This window comes from Heterodontus francisci, chromosome 46, assembly GCF_036365525.1.
Source record: "Heterodontus francisci isolate sHetFra1 chromosome 46, sHetFra1.hap1, whole genome shotgun sequence".
In the NCBI taxonomy this organism is placed as follows: domain Eukaryota; kingdom Metazoa; phylum Chordata; class Chondrichthyes; order Heterodontiformes; family Heterodontidae; genus Heterodontus; species Heterodontus francisci.
This window is the reverse complement of record NC_090416.1, coordinates 16406113-16429568: the sequence shown is the minus strand read 5'-3', so window position 1 is coordinate 16429568 and position 23456 is coordinate 16406113. Positions and strand designations below refer to the sequence as shown.

The following is a 23456-nucleotide window of genomic DNA, read 5'->3' as shown; positions in this document are numbered from 1 at the left end:
TACAGTTTTAGGTGTTAATGTTGGAATATATATTGTCCAGGGCACCTGCTCTCCTTCAAATCGAGTCATGGGATCGATAATGTCCACCTGAGGGGGACTTGTGAAGATAGCACCTCAGACAGAGCAGCACTCCCTCAGTACTGACCCTCTGACAGTGCAGCACTCTCTCAGTACTGACCCTCTGACAGTGCAGCACTCCCTCAGTACTGACCCTCCGACAATACAGCTTTCCCTCAGTACTGACCCTCCGACAGTGCAGCACTCCCTCAGTACTGACCCTCCGACAGTGCCGCACTCCCTCAGTACTGACCCTCCGACAGTGCAGCGCTCCCTCAGTACTACACGGGGAATGTGAGACTGTTTTTTGTGCTCAAGTCTCTGGATTGGGACTTGAACCCACGAGGCCATGGCTGACACTTTACATGATTCCCATCTTGTGAGCTTTAATTGTATTTTCCTTTAACCGCTGTGCAAGCTTCAATAGGCAGCACCAAATGCTCTTGCTTTAACACCTGACCTATCCTGTGTGAACCGGGTAGGCTCCCTGGGCAAAGCTGCAGCCATGTGACATCTGCTGTGCAAAGTGAGAGATTCTATGAACCTAGAGGTGCTGAACTGCTTTCCATTAGACATGTGCACAACCCCATTTTACTACACACTGGCCCACTCCATTTAACTACATACGTGGATGACTCTATTCAACTACATATGTGCACTCTCCATTCAACTACATGGGCAAAGCTGAGTTCAGCTTCTCACACATTTAGCAATTGTGCTTTCACTTCAACAAGATTACTGTAACTCCGGGAACCCGGAGAATACTAGTATCTATATATTAGTCAATATGCAAATACAGGGAGGGGGTCAAGGGGAGCAGGGGAAAACACTTTATTAAAAATATATTTGTCCCTGATTAAACATTTCCAAATATTTATTTCCATTGTGCATTGGGTTACGATGTTACAATGACCAGACTTCAAAACAGGTGTTTATTTGTCTGTCTTTAGGACACCCTGAGGTCTCTATAGTAATGCAGGTTAGGTTTAGTTGAAAAGGAACCCAGGGAAACTGCCTGGTGGGAGGGGAGGGAGGTGGGTCTGTTTCTGCTGTGGAGACCAATCAGAAATGGATTTTTAATGGGGGAGGGGTCAAATTCTCTGTCTAGGGGGCAGCTAGTCGACACTGACTTGACTGAACATGTCAGTAATCGGAGGCTAACTGCAGGAACAGCACCTCATCTTTCGACTGGACACTCTACAACCTTCCGGACTCAACACTGAATTCAACAATTTTAGTTTGTAACCCCCCTGCCCTCATTTTTGTTTCCCTTTTCTTTGCTGATTTGTTATTTTATCTCTCTTGTTTACCTCTTATTTCCTTTACCTTGTGTTCCGATCCTGCCATTCACACCTCCTCCAGACACATCTCTCATTACCACTCCCTTTGGCTTTGCACCTTGACACCCTTTTTGTCATTTAATCTCTCCTGCCCTCCACCCCTGTCACAGACCCTCCCTGCTGTTCTTCTTCCCACCCTCCCCCTTTCACTGGCTCAAATCCTATCACATTTCTAGAATTAATATTGATCCATCACAAGGTGGCGTAGTAGTAATGTCACTAGATATTACTAATCCAGAGGCCCAGGATAACGCTCTGGAGACACGTGTTCAAATCCCACCATGGAATTTAAATTCAACTAATTAATAAAAAGAAATTGGAATTGAAACCTAGTCTCAGTAATGGTGACCATAAAACTACCATTAAATGTTCATTAACAAAAAACCCATCTGTTTCACAAATGTCCTTTTAGGGAAGGAAATCTGCCGTCCTCACCTGGTCTGGCCTACATGTGACTCCAGACCCACGGGATGTGGTTGACTCTTAACTGCCCTCAGAAATGGACGTTCTGTTGTACAAAAACCACTGCACTGGAGCAGTTCAAGAAGGCGGCTCCACCACCATCTTCTCAACGGCAATGAGGGATGGGCAATAAATGCGGGCAGGGCCAAGTGATGCCCATATACCATGAAGCGAATTTAAAATAAAGATAGAAAATATTCATTTTAAAGAAACTAACTCCTCTCACCAGCTACTTGTTGAACGTTTTCCCTTGGCATCGAGTGATTGACATAAAACATCTGAAATGGAATGTTAAAACAAATGTATGCCTGGGACTGAGGTTCCGATACATGTGGTTTAGTTGCAACAAAAAAAAAGTCAGGGCAGGAACTGTTGCAGCAGGAAAACACATTTCATTGAAACTGGACTTAACACAGGATCCGGACACAACACAGAAACTAGCCGAGCAGTCAGCTTGCCCGGTCAGAATCTCACTCCTCGTTGCATTACCAATTAAAACGGATATTGGAGTTGATTCTGGCTGTTTCTGAACGTCGGCCTGAGTGAGAAACGAGTGTTTTGACCCTGCACTCGGCTCAAACGCCAGGACAAGCAGTGCACTTGTACAGTGGCGGATCGGAAAAAAGAGCAGCTCAGAGAAGCAGTCCAGTCAATCTCTTCCATTCCAATCCTCCCAATGAACTGCTTTGTTGCAAACACCAGCGTGTTGGATATAAAGATATGTGTTTAAGTACACATTGCAGACCCAAATATTAAAAAAAAACAAATCCTTAACGATCGCTGGGTTAAACTTGTTCTGGATGAATTTAAGGCACTGGATTCTGAAGGGCTTTTGTCTTTGCCCATCTGGGATAAAATGTGCAATTTCGACAGTTGTTCTTTTAAATGTCACACTCTTGACATGAGAAGTGCGGGGGGGGCGGGGGGGGGGGTTGAAATCAGAAATTATTGTGAATTAACCCTCAACTCGGTGGAAATAAATACATGGAAATGTTTAATTGGGGACCAATAGAGGCTCAATAAAAAAAATCTGGTCTGGTCCACCACCCCCCCCCCCCCCACCCCCCCGCCGCCCCTGCTCCTCTCAACCCTCCCTGTATTTGCATACAGGTTCATATAATAGATACTGGTCTCACCTTGTCCGGCACTGTAACTGGATCCACTTTCTGGAATTACAGTAAAACCCTGCTCACTAATTCTTCACGGGTTTTTTTCCCCCCCAGAGGGAATGGCTGCAGTAATGTATCTCCTGGGGACCCTGCTACTCCATTTAACAGGTGAGAGACTTATGTTAACAGAACGTTACTCAATTATTCATTTGTAAACCATTAGATTAGGAAGCAAAGGGATTTGGTAGCCCGGCCTGTTTATTTATCAGTGTGCTTTTTTGCTCCAATAAACTGAATGTGTTTTTCTCTCTCTTGTGTTTTGTGTTGAAGGTGTTCTGGCGGTTCCTGTCCTCAATCAGACCCCAATTTCAGACCCAGTCTCCGCCGGTGAGACCTCCGAGTTAAAGTGTGCGATGCAGAACGGCAACGTGGGCAGTTACTACATGAGCTGGTACCGACAGAGACCCGGGGAGGCTCCGGTGTACGTGTTATACCACTCTACAAGTGGTAGCATCTATCGAGGCACCGGCTTCACGGACCGTTTTAAACCTTCCAGAGACACCTCCAGTAACAGTCACATTCTGACCATCGGTAGCTTGGAACCGGGAGACTCCGCCGTCTATTACTGTGCTGCCTACGATAGCTCAGCAGGCTACATACACAGTGAGACAGAGCAATACAAAAACTGCACCAACAGAACCACTCAGAATTCCAACATCAACTGAAATATTCCTGCCTGAGGCTGTGTGATGAGCTTCAGAAATATTCCATATGTAACTTGTGGAAAATCTCACTGGAATTCCATGGGTTTATTTGGATTTTCCCCAATATTTGGACTATTAGCTGGGTAGGTAAACACTGATTTTCTCAAGGTTTCCTCACTGATATGTGAAAATCTTTCTCCAGTCTCTCAGCATTCCGGCCCCTGTGAAAGGCAGAATGTGAAAGGGAATGTGATAAAGGACAGATTATTAATATTTCCCCTCTTTCTTCCCAGCCTGGGTTTTAAGTGACCCGTCCCATTAAAACACTGCACTGTGTTTACCTTCGGACCTGGGACCGCCCTGAGTTTACGGAGTAAGTAATTCCCTCATCCTATCATTCATATTGTTTCAATTATTTATTCATTTATTGTTGCAGAATCGGATCTGCCCTGATAACGGTGAAAACAAATTGGGTCAGATTTTTATTTTTCTGTCCACTGATTCAGTGCTGGGAATTTGGATTCTGGAGGGTAGAAAAATAAACACTAAAATAGCAGCAAAACAATTGCGGATGCTGGAAATCTGAAATAAAAAAAACAGAAGATGCTGGAAATACTCAGCAGGTCTGGGCAGCCTCTGCGGAGAGAGAGGGAGAAACGGTGAACAGTTTCGGGTCTCTGACCTTTCCTCAGAACCGAAGAAAAACTCCATTGGCAAAAAAAAATGCAGAATGAACAGGGGAGAAAGGCCATTCAGCCCCTCGAGTCTGTTCGGCCAGGTCTGCTGTGAGCTGGCGTGGAATTCTCCGTCCATTCGCTGCACTGTTGTATAAATAGCGAGCCTGCCCCGGGTGTTGCTGGAAGATTTACAAACAGGAATTTTACTCACACTCAAAGGGGGTCGAGTTTGACACTAGCACCCCCTCCCCCACCTCAAAAAAAGACTCCCAAAGTTGGGAAGTGGGTTAGGCTGCGGCACGGACTCGATGGACCGCATGGCCTCATTCTGCGCCCCCCCATCTTGTCTGTTCCTAACGCACCCGGTCTCTCTACCCCCCAGTCCCCGTCTCCCTTCCCAGCCCCCTCCTTCCGGCTGTCGTTCGTTCATGTGAAGTGTCTAACCTACTTTCTAAATGGAAACCGCCCCGAACTTTATTACTTTTAAAACTTTTTTTATTTAAATAAAGAACTTTTCCTGGTGAGGTGATCACCGAACTCTGAGTGTGGATCTGGGAGGTTGAGTTACTCCCAATACATACTCCGAGCACCTCCATAAGACCTCCAGTACAGCCTATCCGAAATGTGAAACTTCCTCAATTTTTAAACTTTTGATTTTAATCTGCCCCTGAATTTTAAACAATTCGATATTGTCTGTTGAATTTAATATTCAGTTAATTAATTTATCTGAATGTCTCGAATCCATGTACAAGTCCAGCTCTCAATTGACAGGGAGTTAAGATTGGACTAAATATTTAATTTTAATCCAATCAAAGCAAAATCCTGCAGATGCTGGAAATCTGAAATCGAGTGCTGGAAACACTCAGGCTATTATATTATTTACTGTCTCTACCTAAGTCTGAAGTCAAGTTAAATGTTTGTTTTAAATTATAGTATGTGTTACTAATTCTGGATGTGCCTTTTAGAAAAAATGATTGATACTAACAGTGAGATTCCTTTCTTCCACCCTGTCTCTCACAAACACAGGTAGTGAGGATCGGAAACCATCAGTTCTCCTGCTCCCTCCTTCCTCGGAAGAAATAGACTCCGGATGGGCTACTCTGTCCTGCCTGGTGAGCCGCTTTAAGCCGGGTTTCGTGCGGGTTCTCTGGAGAGTGGATGATAAAGAGACAGACAGCGGGGTGACCACAGGCACCGTGTCCACGGACAGTGATCAAACCTACAGCCTGAGCAGTTACCTGAGAGTCCCCGCCACTGCCTGGAATAAGGGCTCCAGCTATACCTGCAGTGTGGACCACGGCTCTCTGAGCTCACCTCTCCTCAAAACCATCAGCTCCACCGCTTGTTCCGACTGAGAGGGGGCAACTGGGGTTTAGAGTTTGATTTATTGCTGATGAAATATTATTCAATATGTGGAATGTTGTTGTTGTTGTTTTACAATGTAATCACTGTAGCAAATGTGGCCAACGATGTTGAAACAGTCACTTCAATCGCAGTTTAACGATCCAATTTTGGATTCAATTTTAACTGGGGGGCGCAGGTGGGTGACAGTGAATATCAGGACCACCTATCCCGGGAGTACATTCCCATTTGGAGCTGGATGGGTTCTGCTCCCTCTCTCCTTTCTCTCAGTAGTACCATTTGTTAGAATTGAAAAGTGTATCTCTGTGTGTGTGACTGTTTTAATAAAGATGACATGAATTCAAATTGCTCTGTTATTTTTCTTCTGGGGAGGGGGGGGGGGGGGGTGGGGGTGAGTTGAGGTGGATATTGGTGCAAGTCAGTGGTTAACTGTACGAATATTGGCGATTTGAGGATTTTTCTTTTGGGCAGATTTAATAAAAAAATATTCAAGCAGAGTTAACTATTTTAAACGAATTCGATTTTATTTCTGGCACAGAAGGAGGTTATTCGGCCCCTCGGACCCGTGCCAGCTCCCCGTAGTGCAATCCAGTCAGTCCCAATCCCCCCGTGGCCCCCTGCGAATTTATTTCCTACAAGTGCCCCCTCCCCCTGCCCCGTTTCTTACTGAAATCATTGTCTCCTGCTTCCACCACTCTGCTGGCAGTGAGTTCCAGGTCATTGTCACTCACTGCATTTAATAATAAATAAATTCTTCCTCACAACCACCACCCCCCCTCCCCCGCACCTGTATCTCTTGCCCAAAACGTTCAATCTGTGTCCCCTAGCCCTTGTACCATCAGTTAATGGGAACTGTTTTTCCTTGTCTACTCTATCCAGATCTGTCATAATCTTGTCCACCTCTATTAAATCTCCCTGCAATCTCCTTCGCTCCAAGGAAAACAATCCCAGCTTCTCCTGGCTGACCTTATAACTAGAATTCCCCCATCCCTGGAACCATTCCAGTAAACCTCCTCTGCACACTCTCAACAACCCTCCCATCCTAAAGTGTAGTTTCTCCCATACTAGACCATCATTGTATGTGATTTACAGGAAAAGCCTCTGTTTGGAATAAAATACCGTCCCTCCCAGAGGAGAACTGCTCACTATCCCGGTCCGAGAGATGGGATGGCACGGGACAGACTAGCCCCAGGTACAATTTGAGAGTTTGCTGATGACTCCAAATTGGGGGAGGCTGCAGTTAATATTAGGTCCATCACAAATGACAGGACATGCAGAATGGGTGTGTAATTGGCAAATGAAGGTCAGTATGGATAAGTGTGAGGTGCTACTTTTTGGGAGGATGAATGAGGTCACCTAGTCCTGGAGGGAGGGGGAGGTGGGGAAGAAAGAGTCTAAATAGGGTTGTGGATCGAGGGTTATAGAGTAACTGCAGCAATGCTGCTGAATAAGGCCATATAAAAAGCAATCCAAACACCGGGGTTAATTTCTCGAGGGATAGAATTGAGAAGCAGATACATTAAGTCAAACTTGTAGGGAACCTCAGTTAGACCACACTTGGAATTACTGTGCACTGTTCCCGTCTCCATGTTATAAAATGACACTGGAGAAGGTGCAAGAAAAGATGTGCTGGGATGGTACCAGTACTGAGATAGGCTACCAGGATAGGTTGAAAAGGGAAGACTGAGAGGGGGGGAGGGTAGGACCTGATAGAGGCCTTTAAGGTTAGGAAAGGACTCGATAAGGCTGGACGTTTCCACTTGCGGGTGAGAGCAGAACTAGGGGCCATAAGAGGGAAGGGCTGTTAACTGAGCCCCCGGCTGCAGAGAGGGTATCGGTTGCATCACCTCAAAGAGTAAATGGACAGAGAGTGCTGGAAAAGCAGAGTCCCTCAGCACACCTTAAAGGGGCCACGCACTTAAAGAGGTATTAAATGTAGGTTTAATCCTCATCTCGAGTCTGAGGATGCTGTATTTATGCAGATGTTTTTAGAACGATTTAGTTTCAATATGTTTTACAAGGGGACATCACAGCGTCCAGAGAGACAGAACCTGCACTTCTTCATTCTCGAGATGTGGGCATCTCTGGTAAGACCAGCCATTTATTGTCCATCACTATTTGTCCCCCTGAGAAGGTGACAGTGAGCCTCCTTTCACAGCTTCAGAATGTCCCACAGCGCTTTACAGCCAACCAAGTATTTTTTTTTTGAAGTCTAGTCAACTGTTGTAATGTAGGAAACACAGCAGCCAATTTGTGCACAGCATGATCCCACACACATAACAATGAGATAATGACCCAGGTGATTTTTTTTTTGTGATATTGATTGAAGGATAAATATCAGCCAAGACACGGGGGTGGGGGAGATCTCCCCAACTCTTTTTCTAAATAGGGGTTGCAGTATCTTTAACAGAGGGCAGATTCCGTGACAGATAGCCCCTCCGGCAGTGCGGTATTCCTTCAGTACTGTACTTACATCAGAAGCCTTGAGTTTTAATTGTGGCTTTAGTTGATGTACTTCATGGCCTGCAGTCGGTTAGTTATTAAGGTCTTCAATGAATTGTCATTTGCAAACAACAACCAATCTGCATTTATATGGCGCCTTTAATGTAATAAAACGTCGCAAGGAGTGTCAGCAAACAAAGTTTAATGCTGAGCCACATTCGGAGATATTAGAGCAGGTGACCAAAAGCTCGGTCAAAGAGGTAGGTTTTAAGGAGTATCTTAAAGGCCATCAAACGTTTATCCGTCCAGTTAAATCCACAATGTTGATGATTCACATGGCCGAACAGCGAGGTTCCAGACTGGGTCTGAGAATGGCACTGAATGCAGCTCAGGTCAGGCCCTCGTCATCAACCACAGGGGACCTGGGCGGTGTTCTGAAAGCCTTATTTTAGATCCTGATACCCAAATCGATGCTGTTTTTGTCTTGTTTGTGATGTGGTGCAGGTGGTGTGGTCACTCGCTGCAGGGGGTGGGAGAGGAGCCACGGGGAGGAACCGAAACCTCCCTGCTCACTGTCTGATAAGCAGCAGAGAGCAGCAGCATCTGGGCCCAGTTCCCCTGCTCTGAAACACACAGAAACAGGACGGAAATCCGAGAAACACCGTTAAACGGTTACATTCTTGGACACGTCACACATTTACAACAAAACAACCCATTATCTGGACTGGGCCCCTCAGGAGAACTGAACTGAACTCCTCCTGCTCTACATCCCAGTCTTCATTTCCCAACATTGCTTTTCAAGGTATTTCATTGGCTGCGAAGCACTTTGGGAACATCCTGAGGTTGTGAAAGACGCTATAGAAATGCACTTCATTAAAAATTGGAGTTATAAAGATTGTGGTTGATAGATTTTTATTGGGTAAGGGCAGCAAGGACTATTGAGCTAAAGCAGGGTATATGGGGTTAAGGTACAGACCAGCTATGATCTAATGGAATGGTACAGCAGTCTCGAAGGGCTGAATGGCCTCCTCTTGTTCGCACACACTACAATCACATCAGCCTCATCTCCCTCTGTGAACTCGTTCCTTCGTTGAGGTCATTCAGTTCCCTTACAGGACACTTGCTGGGAAGGCCCAGATTCCAGCACTCCCACCACCCCTTCCCCGATCTGTACTGAGATATCCAGACCCGGGGAGTTTCAGCCAGGCTATTTTCATTATATTATATTACTGCCAAGGGGTCTCTGCACAGATAGGAACAGTTACGGCCACTTTGGGCTTTAAAGAGCTGGACAGCTATTGAATAAAGCAGGTACGATATCTTCAACATAAAAGCATAAGAAATAAGAACAGGAGAAGGCCATTCGGGCCATCGAGACTGTTCCGCCATTCGATAAGATCACGGATGATCTGATTGTGACCTTAACTCCACTTTCCTCTCCGCCCCCCACCATAACCATCAACTCCCTTGTCGATCAAAAAACTCTCCAACTCAGCCTTGAATATATTCAATGACCCAGCCTCCACTGCTCCCTGGGGAAGAGAATTCCAAAGATTAATGACCCTCAGAGAAAAAATTCCTCCTCATCTCATTTCTTAAATGGGAGACCCCGTATTCTGTAACTGTTCCCCCTAGTTCTAGATTCCCCCACGAGGGGAAACATCCTCTCACCATCCACCCAATTAAGCCCCTTCAGGACTTTATATTTTTCAATAAGATCACCTCTCATTCTTCTAAACTCTAAACAGGCCCAACCTGCTCAACCTTTCCTAATAAGACAATCCCTTCATCCCAGGAATCAGCCAAGTGAACCTTCTCTGAACTGCTTCCAATGCAAGTATATCCCTCCTTAAATAAGGAGACCAAAACTGTATGCAGTATTCTAGGTGCGGTCTCACCAATGCCCGGTACAGTTGTAGCAAGATGTCCCTACTTTTATACTCCATCCCCATTGCAATAAATACCAACATTATATTTGCCTTCCTAATTACTTGCTGTACCTGCACGTTAACATTTTGTGATTCATGTACAAGGACACCCAGATCCCTCTGTACTGCAGCATTCTGCGGTCTCTCTCCATGTAAATAATATTCTACTTTCCTATTCTTCCTTTACTAAGAGGTCATTAATTAATTCCGTCTCCTTACACATTACCAGGTCTAAAATAGCCTGCTCTCGGATTGGTTCCAGAATGTATTGTTCTAAGAAACTGTCCTGAGTACACTCCATGAACTCATCCTCGATCTAACTTTACCAGTTTGATTACTCCAATTTATATGAAGATTAAAATTACCCAGGATTACTGCAGTATTTTCCTTACAAGCCCCCCCTTATTTCTTGATTTATACTCTGTCCCACAGTGCAGCTCCTGTATGAATTTTTGCTATTTCATATCTCCACCCAAACTGATTCCACATCTTGATTTTCTGAGCCAAGATCATTTCTCACTACTGTACTGATCTCATCCTTTATTAACTGAACTACACCACCTCCTTTTCCTTGCTTCCTGTCATTCCAAACTGTCAAATACCCTGGAATATTCAGTTCCCAAAGGGTCAGTACTGAGGGAGTGCCGCACTGTCAAAGGGTCAGTACTGAGGGATAGACAGACAGACAGACAGAGATGGACAGACAGATAGATAGAGATGGACAGACAGATAGATAGAGATAAACAGACAGACAAATAGATAGAGCGAGAGAGATGGACAGGTGGATAGATAGAAAGATAGATAGATACATAGATAGATAGATATGGACAGATAGATAAATCGATAGATAGATAGTCAGATAGACAGATAGACAGATAGATAGACAGAGAGATGGACAGATAGACAGAGAGAACAAAGAACAAGAACAAAGAACAGTACCACACAGGAACAGGCCATTCGGCCCTCCAAGCCTGCACCGATCTTGATGCCTGCCTAAACTAACAACTTCTGCACTTCCGGGGCCCATATCCCTCTATTCCCTTCCTATTCATGTATTTGTCAAGATGTCTCTTAAACGTCGCTATCGTATCTGCTTCCACCACCTCCCCTGGCAGCAAGTTCCAGGCACTCACCACCCTCTGTGTAAAAAACTTGCCTCACACATCCCCTCTAAACTTTGCCCCTCTCACCTTAAACCTATGTCCCCTAGTAACTGACTCTTCCACCCTGGGAAAAAGCTTCTGACTATCCACTCTGTCCATGCCGCTCATAACTTTGTAAACCTCTATCATGTCGCCCCTCCACTTCCATCGTTCCAGTGAAAACAATCCGAGTTTTTCCAACCTCTCCTCATAGCTCATGCCCTCCAGAACAGGCAACATCCTGGTATACCTCCTCTGTACCCTCTCCAAAGCCTCCACGTCCTTCTGGTAGTGTGGCGACCAGAATTGCAAGCAATATTCTAAGTGTGGCCTAACTAAGGTTCTGTACAGCTGCAACATGACTTGCCAATTTTTATACTCTATGCCCCGACCAATGATGGCAAGCATGCCGTATGCCTTCTTGACTACCTTATCCACCTGCGTTGCCACTTTCAGTGACCTGTGGACCTGTACGCCCAGATCTCTCTGTCTGTCTATACTCCTAAGGGTTCTGCCATTTACTGTATACCTCCCACCTGCATTAGTCCTTCCAAAATGCATTACCTCACATTTGTCCGGATTAAACTCCATGTGCCATTTCTCCGCCCAAGTCTCCAACCGATCTATATCCAGCTGTATCCTCTGACAATCCTCATCATTATCCGCAACTCCACCAACCTTTGTGTCGTCCGCAAACTTACTAATCAGACCAGCTACATTTTCCTCCAAATCATTTATAATACTACAAACAGCAAAGGTCCCAGCACTCATCCCTGCGGAACCCCACTAGTCACATCCCTCCATTCAGAAAAACACCCATCCACTGATACCCTCTGTCTTCTATGACCGAGCCAGTTCTGTATCCATCTTGCCAGCTCACCTCTGATCCCGTGTGACTTTATCTTTTGTACCAGTCTGCCATGCGGGACCTTGTCAAAGGCTTTAATAAATTCCATTTAGATAACATCCACTGCCCTTCCTTCATCAATCATCTTCGTCACTTCCTCAAAAAACTCAATCAAATTAGTAAGACATGACCTCCCCAGCACAAAACCATGCAGTCTCTCGCTAATAAGTTCGTTTGTTTCCAAATGGGAGTAAATTCTATCCCGAAGAATCCTCTCTAATAATTTCCCAACCACTGACGTAAGGCTCACCGGCCTATAATTTCCTGGATTATCCTTGCCACCCTTCTTAAACAAAGGAACAACATTGGCTGTTCTCCAGTCCTCTGGGGCCTCACCTGTAGCCAATGATGATGCAAAGATTTCTGTCAAGGCCCCAGCAATTTCTTCCATTGCCTCCCTCAGTATTCTAGGGTAGATCCCATCAGGCCCTGGGGACGTATCTACCTTAATGCTTTGCAAGACACCCAACACCTCCTCCTTTTTAATAATGACATGACTGAGACTATCTGCACTCCCTTCCCTAGGCTCATCATCCACCAAGTCCTTCTCTTTGGTGAATACTGATGCAAAGTACTCATTTAGCACCTCGCCCATTTCCTCTGGCTCCACACATAGATTCCCATCTCTATCCTTGAGTGGGCCAACCCTTTCCCTGGTACCCTCTTGCTCTTTATACATGTATAAAAAGACTTCGGATTCTCCTTAATCCTGTTTGCCAATGACTTTTTATGACCCCTTTTAGCCCTCCTAACTCCTTGCTTAAGTTCCTTCCCACTGTCTTTATATTCCTCAAGTGCTTCGTCTGTTCCTAACCTTCCAGCCCTTACAAATGCTTCCTTTTCCTTTTTGACTAGGCTCACAACATCCAGTGTTATCCAAATTTCCCGAAACATGCCAAACTTGTCTTTCTTCCTCACAGGAACATGCTGGTCCTGGATTCTAATCAGCTGACGTTTGAAAGACTCCCCACATGTCAGATGTTGATTTACCCTCAAACAGCCGCCCCCAATCTAAATTCTTCAATTCCTGCCTAATATTGTTATAATTAGCCTTCCCCCAAGTTCGCACCTTCACCCGAGGACTACTCTTATCCTTATCCACAAGTACCTTAAAACTTATGGAATTATGGTCACTGCTCCCGAAATGTTCACCCACTGAAACTTCGACCACCTGGCCGGGCTCATTCCCCAATACCAGGTCCAGAATGGCCCCATCCCTAGTTGGACTATCTACATTCTGTTTCAAGAAGCCCTCCTGGATGCTCCTCACAAATTCTGCCCCATCCAAGCCCCTAGCACTAAGTGAGTCCCAGTCAATATCGGGGAAGTTAAAATCACCCACCACCACAATCCTGTTACCTTTACATCTTTCCAAAATCTGTCTACATATCTTGTCCTCTACCTCCCGCTGGCTGTTGGGAGGCCTGTAGTAAACCCCCAACTTCGTGACTGCACCCTTCCTATTCCTGAGCTCCACCCATATTGCCTCGCTGCATGACCCCTCTGAGGTGTCCTCCCGCAGTACAGCTGTGATATTCTCCTTAACCAGTAATGCAACTCCCCCACCCCTTTTACATCCCCCTCTATCCCACCTGAAGCTTCTAAAGCCTGGAACATTTAGCTGCCAATCCTGCCCTTCCCTCAACCAAGTCTCTGTAATAGCAACAACATCATATTTCCAAGTACTAATCCAAGCTCTAATTTCATCTACCTTACCTGCTATACTTCTCGCATTGAAAGAAATGTACTTCAGAGCACCAGTCCCGCTGTGCTCAGCAACATCTTCCTGCCTGCTCTTCCACTTAGTCTTACTGGCCTTATTTACTATGTCCTCCTCATTTATTTTTCTAGCTGTCCCACTGCTCTGGTTCCCACCCCCCTGCCACACTAGTTTAAACCCTCCCGAGTGACGCTGGCAAACTTTGCAGCCAGGATATTAGTGCCCCTCCAGTTTAGATGCAACCCGTCCTTCTTGTACAGGTCCCATCTGTCCCTGAAGAGAGCCCAATGGTCCAGATATCTGAAACCCTCCCTTCGACACCAGCTGCTCAGCCACGTGTTTAGCTGCACTATCTTCCTATTTCTATCCTCTCTGGCACGCGGCACAGGGTTTAATCCAGAGATTACAACTTTCTACCTGACTACCTAAACTCCCCCTGCAGGCCCTCAGCACTCTTCCTGCCTTTGTCATTGGTACCGATGTGTACCACAACCTCTGGCTGTTCACCCTCGCCCTTCAGAATGCCCCCTGTCCGTTCAGAGACATCCTTCACCCTGGCACCAGGGAGGCAACATACCATCCTGGAGTCTCTTTCACGTCCACAGATGCGCCTATCTGTGCCCCTGACTATAGAGTCCCCTATAACTATTGTTCTTTGCGCTTTGTCCCTCCCTGCTGAACAACAGTGATAGCCGTGGTGCCACTGCTCTGGCTGCTGCTGTTGTTTTCCCCTGCTCGGCCATCCCCCCCAACAGTATCCAAAACTGTATACTTGTTGGAGAAGGGGATAGCCACAGGGGATTCCTGCACTGACTGCCTGCTCCTTCTAGCGGTCACCCATCTATCTGCCTGCACATTGGGTGCAACCACTTCTCTAAAACTCCTGTCTATGACGCTCTCTGCCACCTGCATGCTCCCAAGTGCTTCCAGTTGCCGCTCCAACCGATCCATGTGGTCTGTGAGGAGCTGCAACTGGGTAAACTTCCTGCAGGCGGAGTCGCCCGGAATGCTGGAAGTGTCACGGACTTCCCACATCTCACAGGTGAAGCACTTCACCCCTTTAACTGACATTTCTATCACTAATTAGTTCATTAATATAAAATAAATACTTATTAAATCCTTACTAAATTGTTATAATAAACGATATGGTCCCCAGTGCTAGATTTCTACTATAAATATTATTTTATTTATTTTTATTTTTTATTTAGAGATACAGCACTGAAACAGGCCCTTCGACCCATCGAGGAGAACACCGCCCTCCGAGTCTGTCCGAGAATCCCCGAGGTTCACTCCGCCCTCCGAGTCTGTCCGAGAATCCCCGAGGTTAACTCCGCCCTCCGAGTCTGTCCGAGAATCACCGAGGTTAATTCCGCCCTCCGAGTCTGTCCGAGAATCCCCGAAGTAAGGTTTTTGCACTTACCGGTCTGGAACTCCGCCCTCCGAGATCGATTGACAGATAGATAGATAGATAGATAGATAGATAGATAGATAGATAGATAGATAGATAGATAGATAGATAGATAGATAGATAGTCAGTCAGATAGATAGATAGATAGATCGATAGATAGACAGATAGATAGACAGATAGCAAGAGATGGACAGATAGATGGATAGATAGATAGATAGATAGATAGATGGTCAGATAGATAGATAGATAGATAGATAGATAGATCGATATATATGGACAGATCGATAGATAAACAGACAGATAGATAAACAGATAGATAGATAGATAGCAAGAGATGGACAGATAGATGGATAGACAGATAGATAGATAGATAGATAGAGAGATAGATAGATATGGAGAGAAAGATAGATAGAAATGAACAGATAGATAGATAGATAGATAGATAGATAGATAGATAGAGAGAGAGATAGAGATAGATATGGACAGATAGATAGATAAATAGATAGATAGAGAGATAGATATGGACAGATAGATAGATAGATAGATAGATAGATAGATAGAGAGATAGATATGGACAGATAGATAGATAGATAGATAGATAGAGAGATAGATAGATAGATAGATAGATATGGACAGATAGATAGACAGATAGATAGATAGATAGATAGATAGATGGGTGGTCAGATACATAGACAGATAGACAGATGGAGAGACAGAGAGGTCTGATCACTAGGCTGCCCCAAAGTGGTTTACATCTAATGACGTACTTTTGAAGTGTGTTTTGAAATGTAGTCACTGTTGAAATGCAGGAAATCTGACAGTCATTTACACAGCAAGCTCCCACAAATAGCAATGTGATAATGACCAGTTACAGCTTTAGGTGTTAATGTTGGAATATATATTGTCCAGGGCACCTGCTCTCCTTCAAATAGAGTCATGGGATCGATAATGTCCACCTGAGGGGGACTTGTGAATATGGCACCTCAGACAGTGCAGCACTCCCTCAGTACTGACCCTCCGACAGTGCAGCACTCCCTCAGTACTGACCCTCCAACAGTTCAGCACTCCCTCAGTACTGACCCTCCAACAGTTCAGCGCTCCCTCAGGACTGACCCTCTGACAATGCAGCACTCCCTCAGTACTGACCCTCTGAGTGCGGCACTCACTCAGTACTGACCCTCTGACAGTGCAGCACTCCCTCAGTACTACACGGCGAATGTGAGACTGCTTTTTGTGCTCAAGTCTCTGGATTGTGACTTGAAGCCACGAGGCCATGGCTGACACTTTACAAGATTCCCATCTTGTGAGCTTTAATTGTATTTTCCTTTAACCGCTGTGCAAGCTTCAATAGGCAACACCAAATGCTCTTGCTTTAACACCTGGCCTATCCTGTGTGAACCGGGTAGGCTCCCTGGGCAAAGCTGCAGCCATGTGACATCTGCTGTGCAAAGTGAGAGATTCTATGAACCTAGAGGTGCTGAACTGCTTTCCATTAGACATGTGCACAACCCCATTTTACTGCACACTGGCACACTCCATTTAACTACATACGTGGATGACTCCATTTAACTACATATGTGCACTCTCCATTCAACTACATGGGCAAAGCTGAGTTCAGCTTCTCACACATTTAGCAATTGTGCTTTCACTTCAACAATATTACTGTAACTCCGGGAACCCGGAGAAGACTAGTATCTATATATTAGTCAATATGCAAATACAGGGAGGGGGTCAAGGGGAGCAGGGGAAAACACTTTATTACGATGTTACAATGACAAAACTTCAAAACAGGTGTTTATTTGTCTGTCTTTAGGACATCCTGAGGTCTCTATAGTAATGCAGGTTAGGGTTAGTTGAAAATGACCCAGAGAATCTGCCTGGTGGGAGGGGAGGGAGGTGGGTCTGTTCAGAAATCAGAAATGGATTTTGAATGGGGGAGGGGTGAAATTCTCTGTCTAGGGGGCAGCTAGTCGACACTGACTTGACTGAACATGTCAGTAATCGGAGGCTAACTGCAGGAACAGCACCTCATCTTTCGACTGGGCACTCTACAACCTTCCGGACTCAACACTGAATTCTACAATTTTAGTTTGTAACCCCCCTGCCCTCATTTTTGTTGCCCTTTTCTTTGCTGATTTGTTATTTTATCTCTCTTGTTTACCTCTTATTTCCTTTACTTTGTGTTCCGATCCTGCCATTCACATCTCCTCCAGACACATCTTTTATTACCACTCCCTTTGGCTTTGCACCTTGACACCCTTTTTGTCATTTAATCTCTCCTGCCCTCCACCCCTGTCACAGACCTTCCCTGCTGTTCTTCTTCCCACCCTCTCCCTTTCACTGGCTCAAATCCTATCACATTTCTAGAATTAATATTGATCCATCACAAGGTGGCGTAGTAGTTATGGCACTAGATATTACTAATCCAGAGGCCCAGGATAATGCTCTGGAGACACGAGTTCAAATCCCACCATGGAATTTAAATTCAACTAATTAATTAAAAGAAAAATTGGAATTGAAACCTAGTCTCAGTAATGGTGACCATAAATTGAATGTTCATTAACAAAAAACCATCTGTTTCACAAATGTCCTTTTAGGGAAGGAAATCTGCCGTCCTCACCTGGTCTGGCCGACATGTGACTCCAGACCCACGGCAATGTGGTTGACTCTTAACTGCCCTCAGTTCTGTTGTACAAAAAGCACTGCACTGTAGCAGTTCAAGAAGGCGACTCCACCACCACCTTTAGATTAGATTAGAGATGCAGCAATGAAACAGTCCCTTCGGCCCACCGAGTCTGTGCCGAACATCAACCACCCATTTATACTAATCCTACACTAATCCCATATTCCCACCAAACATCCCCACCTGTCCCTATATTACCCTACCACCTACCTATATTAGTGACAATTTATAATGGCCAATTTACCTATCAACCTGCAAGTCTTTTGGCTTGTGGGAGGAAACCGGAGCACCCGGAGAAAACCCACGCAGACACAGGGAGAACTTGCAAACTCCACACAGGCAGTACCCGGAATCGAACCCGGGTTCGTGGAGCTGTGAGGCTGTAATGCTAACCACTGCGCCACTGTGCCGCCCTCAACGGCAATGAGGGATGGGCAATAAATGCGGGCAGGGCCAAGTGATGTCCACATCCAATTAAGTGAATTTTAAATAAAAAGATAGAAAATATTCATTTTAAAGAAACTAACTCCTCTCACGAGCAACTTGTTGAACGTTTTCCCTTGGCATCGAGTGATTGACATAAAACATCTGAAATGGAATGTTAAAACAAATGTATGCCTGGGACTGAGGTTCCGATACATGTGGTTTAGTTGCAACAAAAAAAAGTCAGGGCAGGAACTGTTGCAGCAGGAAAACACATTTCATTGAAACTGGACTTAACACAGGATCCGGACACAACACAGAAACTATCCGAGCAGTCAGCTTGCCCGGTCAGAATCTCACTCCTCGTTGCATTACCAATTAAAACGGATATTGGAGTTGATTCTGGCTGTTTCTGAACGTCGGCCTGAGTGAGAAACGAGTGTTTTGACCCTACACTCGGCTCAAACGCCAGGACAAGCAGTGCACTTGTACAGTGGCGGATCGGAAAAAAGAGCAGCTCAGAGAAGCAGTCCAGTCAATCTCTTCCATTCCAATCCTTCCAATGAACTGCTTTGTTGCAAACACCAGCGTGTTGGATATAAAGATATGTGTTTAAGTACACATTGCAGACCCAAATATAAAAAAAAACAAATCCTTAACGATCGCTGGGTTAAACTTGTTCTGGATGAATTCAAGGCACTGGATTCTGAAGGGCTTTTGTCTTTGCCCATCTGGGATAAAATGTGCAATTTCTACAGTTGTTCTTTTAAATCTCACACTCTTGACATGAGAAGGGGGGGTTAAAATCAGAAATTATTGTGAATTAACCCTCAACTCGGTGGAAATAAATACATGGAAATGTTTAATTGGGGACCAATAGAGGCTCAATAAAAAAAATCTGGTCTGGTCCACCCCCCCCCCCCCCCCACCCCCCCCTCCCCCCCCCCCCCCCCCCCCCCGCCGCCCCTGCTCCTCTCAACCCTCCCTGTATTTGCATACAGGTTCATATAATAGATACTGGTCTCACCTTGTCCGGCACTGTAACTGGATCCACTTTCTGGAGTTACAGTAAAACCCTGCTCACAAATTCTTCACGGGTTTTTTTCCCCCCCGGAGGGAATGGCTGCAGTAATGTATCTCCTGGGGACCCTGCTACTCCATTTAACAGGTGAGAGACTTATGTTAACAGAACGTTACTCAATTATTCATTTGTAAACCATTAGATTAGGAAGCAAAGGGATTTGGGAGCCCGGCCTGTTTATTTATCAGTTTGCTTTTTTGCCCCAATAAACTGAATGTGTTTTTCTCTCTCTTGTGTTTTGTGTTGAAGGTGTCCTGGCGGTTCCTGTCCTCAATCAGACCCCAATTTCAGACCCAGTCTCCGCCGGTGAGACCTCCGAGTTAAAGTGTGCGATGCAGAACGGCAAAATGGGCAGTTACTACATGAGCTGGTACCGACAGAGACCCGGGGAGGCTCCGGTGTGGGTGTTAGCCCACTATCCAAGTGGTAGCATCTATCGAGGCACCGGCTTCACGGACCGTTTTAAACCTTCCAGAGACACCTCCAGTAACAGTCACATTCTGACCATCGGCAGCTTGGAACCGGGAGACTCCGCCGTCTATTACTGTGCTGCCGCGGAATACTCAGCAGGCTACATACACAGTGAGAAAGGGCAATACAAAAACTGTATCAACAGAACCACTCAGAATTCCAACAGCTACTGAAATATTCCTGCCTGAGACTGTGGAATGAGCTTCAGAAATATTCCTTATGTAACTTGTGGAAAATCTCACTGGAATTCCATGGGTTTATTTGGATTTTCCCCAATATTTGGACTATTCGCTGGGTAGGTAAACACTGATATTCTCAAGGTTTCCTCACTGATATGTGAAAATCTTTCTCCAGACTCTCAGCATTCCGGCCCCAGTGAAAGGCAGAATGTGAAAGGGAATGTGATAAAGGACAGATTATTAATATTTTCCCCTCTTTCTTCCCAGCCTGGGTTTTAAGTGACCCGTCCCATTAAAACACTGCACTGTGTTTACCTTCGGACCTGGGACCGCCCTGAGTTTACGGAGTAAGTAATTCCCTCATCCTATCATTCATATTGTTTCAATTATTTATTCATTTATTGTTGCAGAATCGGATCTGCCCTGATAACGGTGAAAACAAATTGGGTCAGATTTTTATTTTTCTGTCCACTGATTCAGTGCTGGGAATTTGGATTCTGGAGGGTAGAAAAATAAACACTAAAATAGCAGCAAAACAATTGCGGATGCTGGAAATCTGAAATAAAAAAACAGAAGATGCTGGAAATACTCAGCAGGTCTGGGCAGCCTCTGCGGAGAGAGAGGGAGAAACGGTGAACAGTTTCGGGTCTCTGACCTTTCCTCAGAACCGAGGAAAAACTCCATTGGCAAAATAAAAATGCAGAATGAACAGGGGAGAAAGGCCATTCAGCCCCTCGAGTCTGTTCGGCCAGGTCTGCAGTGTGCAGGTGTGGACTTCTCCGTCTATTCGCTGCACTGTTGTATAAATAGCGAGCCTGCCCCGGGTGTTGCTGGAAGATTTACAAACAGGAATTTTACTCACACTCAAAGGGGGTCGAGTTTGACACTAGCACCCCCTCCCCCACCTGAAAAAAAGACTCCCAAAGTTGGGAAGTGGGGTTCGGCTGCGGCAGGGACTCGATGGACCGAATGGCCTCATTCTGCGCCCCCTCCCCCCATCTTGTCTGTTCCTCACGCACCCGGTCTCTCTACCCCCCAGTCCCCGTCTCCCTTCCCAGCCCCCTCCTTCCGGCTGTCATTCCTTCATGTGAAGTGTCTAACCTACTTTCTAAATGGAAACCGCCCCGAACTTTATTACTTTTAAAACTCTTTTTTTTAAATAAAGAATTTTTCCTGGTGAGGTGATCACCGAACTCTGAGTGTGGATCTGGGAGGTTGAGTTACTCCCAATACATACTCCGAGCACCTCCATAAGACCTCCAGTACAGCCTATCCGAAATGTGAAACTTCCTCAATTTATAAACTTTTGATTTTAATCTGCCCCTGAATTTTAAACAATTCGATATTGTCTGTTGTATTTAATATTCAGTTAATTAATTTATATGAATGTCTCGAATCCATGTACAAGTCCAGCTCTCAATTGACAGGGAGTTAAGATTGGACTAAATATTTAATTTTAATCCAATCAAAGCAAAATCCTGCAGATGCTGGAAATCTGAAATCGAGTGCTGGAAACACTCAGGCTATTATATTATTTACTGTCTCTACCTAAGTCTGAAGTCAAGTTAAATGTTTGTTTTAAATTATAGTATGTGTTACTAATTCTGGATGTGCCTTTTAGAAAAAATGATTGATACTAACAGTGAGATTCCTTTCTTCCACCCTGTCTCTCACACACAGGTAGTGAGGATCGGAAACCATCAGTTCTCCTGCTCCCTCCTTCCTCGGAAGAAATAGACTCGGGATGGGCTACTCTGTCCTGCCTGGTGAGCCGCTTTAAGCCGGGTTTCGTGCGGGTTCTCTGGAGAGTGGATGATAAAGAGACAGACAGCGGGGTGACCACAGGCACCGTGTCCACGGACAGTGATCAAACCTACAGCCTGAGCAGTTACCTGAGAGTCCCCGCCACTGCCTGGAATAAGGGCTCCAGCTATACCTGCAGTGTGGACCACGGCTCTCTGAGCTCACCTCTCCTCAAAACCATCAGCTCCACCGCTTGTTCCGACTGAGAGGGGGCAACTGGGGTTTAGAGTTTGATTTATTGCTGATGAAATATGATTCAATATGTGGAATGTTGTTGTTGTTGTTTTACAATGTAATCACTGTAGCAAATGTGGCCAACGATGTTGAAACAGTCACTTCAATCGCAGTTTAACGATCCAATTTTGGATCCAATTTTAACTGGGGGGCGCAGGTGGGTGACAGTGAATATCAGGACCACCTATCCCGGGAGTACATTCCCATTTGGAGCTGGATGGGTTCTGCTCCCTCTCTCCTTTCTCTCAGTAGTACCATTTGTTAGAATTGAAAAGTGTATCTCTCTGTGTGTGGCTGTTTTAATAAAGATGACATGAATTCAAATTGCTCTGTTATTTTTTGTGGGGGGGGGGGGTGAGTTGAGGTGGATATTGGTGCAAGTCAGTGGTTAACTGTACGAATAATGGCGATTAGAGGAATTTTCTTTTGGGCAGATTTAAAAAAAAATATTCAAGCAGAGTTAACTATTTTAAACGAATTCGATTTCATTTCTGGCACAGAAGGAGGCTATTCGGCCCCTCGGGTCCGTGCCAGCTCCCCGTAGTGCAATCCAGTCAGTCCCACTCTCCGCACCCCCGTGGCCCCCTGCGAATTTATTTCCTTCAAGTGTCCCCCCACCCCACCCCAGTTTGTTACTGAAATCATTGTCTCCAGCTTCCACCACTCTGGTAGGCACTGAGTTCCAGGTCATTGTCACTCACTGCATTTAAAAATAAATAAATTCTTCCTCACATCCCCCCCCCTTGTATCCCTTACCCAAAACGTTCAATATGTGTCCCCTAGCCCTAGTACCATCAGTTAATGGGAACTGTTTTTCCTTGTCTACTCTATCCAGATCTGTCATAATCTTGTCCACCTCTATTAAATCTCCCTGCAATCTCCTTCGCTCCAAGGAAAACAATCCCAGCTTCTCCAGGCTGACCTTATCACTAGAATTCCCCCATCCCTGAAACCATTCCGGTCAACCTCCTCTGCACCCTCTCAACAACCCTCCCATCCTAAAGTGTAGTTTCTCCCATACTAGACCATCATTGCATGTGATTTACAGGAAAACCCTCTGTTTGGAATAAAATACCGTCCCTCCCAGGGAGAACTGCTCACTATCCCGGTCCGAGAGATGGGATGGCACGGGACAGACTAGCCCCAGGTACAATTTGAGAGTTTGCTGATGACTCCAAATTGGGGGAGGCTGCAGTTAATATTAGGTCCATCACAAATGACAGGACATGAAGTGACATGCAGAATGGGTGTGTAATTGGCAAATGAAGGTCAGTATGGATAAGTGTGAGGTGCTACTTTTTGGGAGGATGAATGAGGTCACCTA

The 23456-nt window shown here is 45.4% G+C and overlaps 1 protein-coding gene and 1 gene segment (V, D, J or C); both read left to right on the top strand.

Moving 5' to 3' along the window:
- Positions 1-3087: 3087 nt before the first annotated feature.
- Positions 3088-5704, top strand: LOC137356891 (probable non-functional immunoglobulin lambda variable 11-55). The segment is given in 3 exon segments: positions 3088-3136; positions 3299-3631; positions 5376-5704. Coding segments are annotated over 3 exon segments (711 nt in total).
- Positions 5705-5818: 114 nt separating this feature from the next.
- LOC137356890 (immunoglobulin lambda-1 light chain-like) lies at positions 5819-22104 on the top strand. The gene is made up of 4 exons (XM_068022729.1): positions 5819-5889; positions 18667-18782; positions 19695-20027; positions 21776-22104. The coding sequence occupies exons 1-4, from the start codon at positions 5819-5821 to the stop codon at positions 22102-22104; spliced, it is 849 nt and encodes a 282-aa protein (XP_067878830.1).
- The last annotated feature ends 1352 nt before the right edge of the window (positions 22105-23456 follow it).